Raw genomic sequence first — 7,300 nt, forward strand, 5'->3', positions numbered from 1 at the left:
ACATTACGTTGTCCAGCTTGGATTTGAAGTACCTACTCCAGTGTAGTTATTAGCTTTTTAATTCTGCCATCGTTGTGTGCAGCCCCTTCATTTTGTCTATAACTAACTGCCTGAGATGGAGTTCCCCAGGCCGTTATACTGCACGCGGTCACTGGAAATTGCGGCAGACCTCCTGACCCAGAATTCTTCTGTGTAACGTTATACGTTTCTGTGAGGTCTTCATCCACAACTTACTGCTGCACGTAGTTATTACAACACCGTTATCCTAAGCTCCAAACGAGACAGGCTAAGCCACCTCATACCTCCTGCTTCGTCGGTCGCGTTGTGGATGCAACCCAGGTTGCCGGAACGGGCGATCCTTCGCGATAATATATCACGTGCGAGTTGTTTTTTTTAGGATCGAGTGCGGCATTTGGTCTTTCTGTCGATGGTTTGCATGCTGGTACTGTGAATGAGTTTGCAATTGTGCTGCAACTTACGACCGTACTAAGCCAGGCAGCGCGCTGCTCCAATCGAGGAACTTCCTGTTTTTGCTTATTATCCAATTCCTGCTCTATAAAATGGGTCTTCCCGCCGTCATCAGCCCTTTTCTCCATCTGATCACGCGTCCGGATTGGCCCGTTCAAGTGTCACATTGCCGTTTGCTCGGGCCCCAGCGTAATCGAAAGTCGGAACGTGAGCTGGAGCCGCACATACCGTACGTAACATTCCCCAAAGTGCTCGCTGAAGCTCAAGAGCGCCAGTTGGTTCGAGCCAGAGCTGTTCGGCACGGCACGGCAGGACCACGACCATGGCGGCCCATGCCCATGAGGACACGCTCACGCCGATGGAGACCATCGAGGGCTCGCCCAAGCGCGAGTGCAAGCTGCAGCCGCCCAGCCTCAAGCGCGTGGTGCTCAACCCGCGCGCGTACCTGACGCCCTTCGTGGTCTTCATAATCTTCCACCACCTGCCCATGTTCCTGGCCTACGCACTCATCGACAAGCCGCACGAGGGCTACGAGGGCTGCCACCGCCTCAAGGAGCTCTTCCGCTGGCTGCACGCGTCCTTCCTCTTCCACCTCGTGCTGGCCGCCATGATGTCCGCGGCCGTCGTCTTCACGCTCGTCACGCGCGTGTACCACGAGCGGCGGCCCGAGGGCTGGCTCATCCTCGCCATCTTCCTGGGCTACTGGGCCAACCTGGGCTGGACCATCTACGGAGAGGCCTCTTTTCGCACCGACACGAGCGTGTGCGGGGACGTCAACTGGGAGCAGGTGCAGGACCGCGCCGACTCGATCGGCTACTTCCAGCACTTCGACTTTGTCTTCACGCTCTGCATCATCGGAGCGGGGGCCTGCACTTCATATATGTGCGGCGTGCACAGTGGAGACGACGCTGGAGAGGCCGAGAAGCGCTGGCAGAAGCGCTGCATGTGCTGCTTCCACGCCTTCACTTGCCATAAGACGGTGGAGTACGAGGGAGACGACGATGTCTTCGAGACGCTTGGGCGCGTGCTGGGCAAGTTCTTCGTCGTCAGATATAAGACGAACAGATACGAAGGTCTGAGCTTCACGGATCTAAAGTTTAGCTTGGACTTGGTGTCCAAGGTCCAGAAGAAAGAGCGCGAAGAGGAGGCAGAGCGTAAGGCTGAATTGGCAGCACAGGGGATCCCGACCGTGAAGCACTTCGCCCCCGATGAGGAGGAGAAGAGGCTCAGCGACTTGGCCTTCTACTGCAGACTGGCTATTGGCATCTACGGCTGGCCGATCTACGTGTGGTACTCGCCGTGCTACTGGTTCCGCGTCTTCGGGTGCTTCAAGAAACCTCTGGGGGAACAGGTCTTCGAGCACGACAACTTCGTGCACGGCAACCGCGCCAGCTTCGTCAACTACACTGGCGTCAACGACTCGGATCTCGTGTACCTCAACTGCTACAACTTCGTCTTCCAGGCGCCGTACTGCATCGTCAAGGACAAGACGCGCAAGGAGCTCATCATCAGCGTGCGCGGCAGCATGTCCTTCTACGACTTCGTGACGGACGGCTTGGCGCAGATCGTGCGCATGGAACCCAGCGAGCTGCCGGACGACATCCCGTACTCTTTTGACACGCGGACGCACTATGGAATGCTGCGTACGGCTCGTCAGATCTTCAAGGACTTGCAGGAGGGCACTCGCAAGGCCGTCTTCTGGAACTTCGCGATGGCCAACTGCTCTGGCGAGGCTCTAATGGACGACGACTGGAAGGTTGTGGTCTGTGGCCACTCGATGGGCGCTGGCGTTGGCTGCATCCTCGCCATCTTGCTCCGCAAGGTCTTCCCCAACACGAAGGCGTTCTTGTATGCGCCGCCGCCGCTGTTTGACCCCGAGACGGCGGAATGGACCAAATCGTTTGCCACCACTGCAGTGTACGGCGATGACATCGTTCCTCGACTATCCATTGCCAACATGGCTACGCTGCGTGACGAGATGGCTGTCCACTACGATGCCGTGGCTACGGAGCCGCTGTACAAGGTGAAGTATGGCGTCCACGGCAAGTTGAAAGACCTGAAGCAAGAGCGTCAGCAGCCGGTGGCAGCCGCAGGACCTGATCCAAGCATGCGCGAAACTTTCGGCAGACTGCCGACAGTATTGGAGAACTCCAACACGGGCACGACGGTGGTGGACACGAGTTCGGGCTCCTTCGTCAACTCCAACTCGTTCGTCAACGTCAACGGCACACCGACGGACTTTGCGTCATCGGGGCTCAACGTCATTAATCGCCCCTCACGCGATCTGAGCGACGCCACGATGATCACGCTGCCCCAGGAAGACTTCACGCAAGAGGTGGACGTGCCCGGAGAGATCGTCCACATTACGACGGTCAAGATGGCGCGTCGCTGCGGCTGCACCGTGTTCTTGGGCGAGCAGAAGCTGCAGTACACGCTGCGCGACGCGAGTTACTTCCGTCGCATCTGGGTCACGCCGCGCTCGCTGCAGGACCACATGGTGCACCACTACGACCGCAAGATCCGCTACCTCGTGAGCGACTGCATGGACTTCGAAACCCCAGTAGCAGCCCACCGTACGAGCGCCAGCACCAGTACCAGACCCTTGTGGATCGATGACAGTGATGCCACCGTCGATGGCAAGGACAAGACGCCCGGCACGCCTCAGACGGACTACAAGGAGATCGCCGCCGTCGTGTAAGCTCACTCCATGCAAACTACCTCCAGGCTAAGTAGAGGAGGACTGTACAAACAAAGTAGTATTTACTGTAACGCGAATGAAGCGTATCATCACCATACATGTGCACAACCTTTCCACCTTCAATTTGAACCGATTGGAGAGACCAGCGAATCGTTTGGATGAAGTTTTGAGTTTCGAGTGTACTGTAATGCCCATTGCTAGAAGTGCGTCATTCGCGAAGAGACCAACACCACCGCGTCATGCAAGACATCCAGCTGGACGAGGCCTCCTACGTGGAGCTGCTGCGCAAGCTCATCGGCGTCTCCGAGAAGGTGCAGAACGCCCCCAGCCTGGGGCTCGTCCCGCAGGAGAACCTCGTGTCCGACATCGTGCTGGCCGAGCTGCAGCCCTACACTGCGGAGAACGGCGGCTGCCTGACGATCGAGCGCGTGGAGTTCGTGGCCGGCCGCGGCAACGTCATCATCACGTACCAGCACCCGGACTTCGCCCACAGCGACAAGACCGTCGCGTACGTGGGCTCCCACATGGACGTGGTGCCGGCCAACCCCGAGGGCTGGCAGCGCGACCCCTTCACTTTGACGGTGGAGGGCGACAAACTCTACGGCCGCGGCACGACGGACTGTCTGGGCCACGTGGCGCTGATGACGGAGCTGTTCAAGGAGCTGGCCAAGCGCAAGGTCCGTCTCGAGACCAAGGTCGTGTGCGTGCTGATTGCGTCGGAGGAGAACACGGAGATCCCTGGGGTGGGCGTGGAGACGCTCATGGAGTCGGGCAAGATCGACTTCATCAAGAACGGCCCCGTCATCTGGGTGGACTGCTCCGACAGCCAGCCGTGCATTGGCACGGCTGGTGTGATCACGTGGACGCTGAAGGCGACGGGCAAGCTGTTCCACAGCGGTCTGCCGAACCTTGGCATTAACGGCATTGAGCTGGGAATGGACGCGGTGGCCAAGCTCCAGGAGCGATTTTACGAGGACTTCGGCCCGCTGCCGCAGGAGAAGGAGTACAACTTCTTGTGTCCGTCGACGATGAAACCCATGAAGGTTGAGTCGTCTACGAACGGGCTCAATCAGATGTACGTGGCAAATGGAGGTGGGGGGTTTAATGCTAAACATGCTCTGAAAGGTGTTGGTTGCATGCAGCCCGCCGTGGGTGAAGATCACTGGTGAAGTGCGTCTGTCGCCGTTCTACGACATGAAAGACGTACGCATTATATTATGTCGTTAAATATGGATGAGCTGCAGCTAACTTGCTCGTGTCGTCGCTACTGTAGATGTTTGCCAAGCTGAACTCGTACGTTGACGACCTCAACGCCAGCATTACGTCGTTGGAAGGCAAGCGCGGACCTGTGTCGAAGTACACTCTCCCAGATGAGAATTGGAGCGGTAAACTGGAGCTCTCATTCAGGGAGCACTACCTTGAGGGCATCGCATGCTCACTTGATTCCGTCGGCTACAAGTAAGGTTGCCGGTCATGCAAGCACATGTGTGTGCTGTGTTCTCATTCGCATCCTTACGCACTGTTGCTGCAGGTCACTTTACACCGCCATTGCCGACGTACTGGGCGAGACCAAGCCGTTCTCCATAATGGGCAGGTAAGACCAGTCTACTTAAGTATCACAAAAGCTTGCATACGATACCTCTTAATCATATTTGCTGCAACAGTCTGCCGCTTGTCCGCGACCTGCAGCGCGCCGGCTTGGACCTAACACTCACCGGTTTCGGCAAGAGCTCTGTGTACCACGGCGACAACGAATACTGCCTGCTGAGCGACATGAAGGACGGCATTAGAATCCTCGCGCGGACTGTCGCCAACGTCGAGAAGTCTGCCACATCCGCTTAATCCACAATATTGGCCCGTGCTGTCCTAAGACGCTCGCGAGGAAGAACAGCAGCGGCGTCCATGGCATTTAAGCTGGTTTCGACCAAGAGGACAAACTTTCTGCTGTCTTGGGTGCCCGAATGCTGCAGTAATCCCTGATACCAGAAGTAGTGGTGTAGCTTGGCATTGTCGGCTTGCCCAACTGTCGTTGCGATTCCTTAAATGCACTAAGGCATTCGGTGAATGGCGTGGTGACGGCCAATTCCCGTGAAAATTGAGTATACCCCACGCAATATGCAGCTTTCTCTAATTCATCACCAATAATTACTACTTCAAGTTGCTCCTCGCCTACGAGTTCACCCGGAGTATTCCTGGCGGGCCAGCGCCGGTGGAGAACTGATGGCATTTTCACTGTCTTCATAGGCAAGAGGATAAAACAATCCTCCACCTGAAGGAAGCTTGGTTTTGGTGTTGCAATCAACAGTACTCGATATCTTGCCAAGGTTATCACGAGACGGGTCCATCAGCGTCTGCGAGTACTCGGGTGTTAGCGGAACAGCGAAGGCAGTAGCAGCACCAGTTTGAATTTTAGCGAGATCTTTGCAGTAAGTCGAGCCTCCAGCAATCCATGGAGCAGTCTCGGTCGTTGAACGCTCCACCAACTCGTCCGCCCATGCCCAGAAGAACGAAATATTTGTATCAAGCATAAAAACCCACGATAAGGCTGTCGATAGTTGTCACATTTTGTGGTAGCTCCTGAATCTGGGTATCACCGATGCCGAGTAGAGCCATCCCCTGCACCTCAAATATTTCTGGTGGGAGTTCCTGTATCGGGTTGCCAGTAACCGCGAAATGATATGGTTGAAGCTGTAAGAGAACGAGAGGGACCAAGGTGAGTTGGCTGTACTCCACCTGAATAATCGCGTTCATAGGCCATTTTTCATGCAAGTCTTGGGGCATTTCGCGCAGGTTCGTTACGCAAAACTCGATGTCGTATACCGTTGAAGGGAAGTCCGAAGACTGGAAACCAGTGGGCATTAATCCGTCGGTGAAGTTCACACGAACAGCATACAACGTCAATAAGCTTGGGTGGTTCGCACCAGTGATTGCCGCCGATTCACTCCAGGCTTTGATAGTCGTATTGTAAACTTTGATCCCACGAAGGTTGTGGAATTCAGTAAAACGGGCTGGAACTTCGAGTTCGGGGCAATGGCGAATATACAACTGCACAACCGTGGAGCTATCGAATTCTCGCCATTTCCCATCGATCTCTGCCATCGTACCCGATAGATGAAAAGCGTGGCAATCAAGTCCAGCTAAATAGCACGACGGACGGGAAGCCATCCACGGTTTCACTGGCATGAGGCACTGCGGTAGCGTTGGCTGGATGGACGCGTCGATGTGAAGTGCAAGGATTATAATCCCCCAAGCTCCGAACATCAAATGAACCGTACGCAGGACCAAGATTCTACGCCGGGAGCCACGATCGCGAGTAAAACTATATTGCTGAGTGAAAGACTGAGGTCCTGGTCGTGACGCAGCAAGAGCAGATGGAGTCGGAGCTATCGACTGCGCATCGAAAGTGTGCGTATTTTTCACTGCAACAGAGGTGATACCAGATCGGCTGACGCTGTTTCTCTTATGTGGGAGTCGCTGCAGTAGCTCCTTCATATTCGTCGTCGCCATGACCAGTCCGAACGAGAAGAAGGCACGACTCGCTAGATCCGACCACGAAACAACAAGAACCATCTGAAACTCGTTGGATGCTCGAGCCATCCACTCGTCATTAGAAGGTGCCACGTAGCTAGGCTCCGCCTTCGTTCTACTGAAGCTCCTGCGTAACTTAACAAGATGATAACCTCTACCCCCATGCTCGCCATGAGATCAAGGTCGCAGTCCAGCACGATGCAAACGAATCGTCTGCGAGCCTCGTCGCCCTTGCCAAACCAGGAGACAATGATGGGAGACCAGCAATTGATCACGAGTAAAATCACGTAAAACCGATTGAGTATAGTAGCTTGCTCATCCGATACGCTTGTACAGTTTGCAGGGCTGTTTCAACAATTTCACGGATGGTGTGAATCACGTGGAAGTGGTCTCCGTTTACCCCGAAACTCCATGCCGATCAGCAATGACGCCATAAACGTTGGTTATACTCTGCAAAGTAGCTGACCTCGTGCGCTCCGACTCGGATTTCGTACTCCCGATGCCGCTGTTGCAGGACGCCCAAGGTGTAAATGCCAGCGATCGATACTTAAGAGAACCGGCAACCAGGAGCAAAATACAAACTACGTGCGGTACGACCATGAAGAA

The 7,300-nt window shown here is 55.3% G+C and overlaps 2 protein-coding genes across 2 annotated transcripts; both read left to right on the forward strand.

The window, feature by feature from the left end:
- Nucleotides 1-790: 790 nt before the first annotated feature.
- On the forward strand, nt 791-3,166 carry PHYSODRAFT_317471 (hypothetical protein; the record flags this gene model as incomplete). The annotated part of the gene is made up of 1 exon (XM_009534399.1): nt 791-3,166. One exon carries the CDS (start codon nt 791-793, stop codon nt 3,164-3,166), a length of 2,376 nt encoding a protein of 791 aa, XP_009532694.1.
- A 239-nt stretch (nt 3,167-3,405) lies between these two features.
- PHYSODRAFT_347379 (metalloprotease family M20/M25/M40) lies at nt 3,406-5,008 on the forward strand (the record flags this gene model as incomplete). The annotated part of the gene is made up of 5 exons (XM_009534400.1): nt 3,406-4,241; nt 4,309-4,369; nt 4,440-4,624; nt 4,698-4,742; nt 4,831-5,008. The coding sequence occupies 5 exons, from the start codon at nt 3,406-3,408 to the stop codon at nt 5,006-5,008; spliced, it is 1,305 nt and encodes a 434-aa protein (XP_009532695.1).
- Between the last annotated feature and the right edge of the window lie 2,292 nt (nt 5,009-7,300).

This window comes from Phytophthora sojae (genome assembly GCF_000149755.1).
Source record: "Phytophthora sojae unplaced genomic scaffold PHYSOscaffold_7, whole genome shotgun sequence".
Lineage (NCBI taxonomy): Eukaryota > Oomycota > Peronosporomycetes > Peronosporales > Peronosporaceae > Phytophthora > Phytophthora sojae.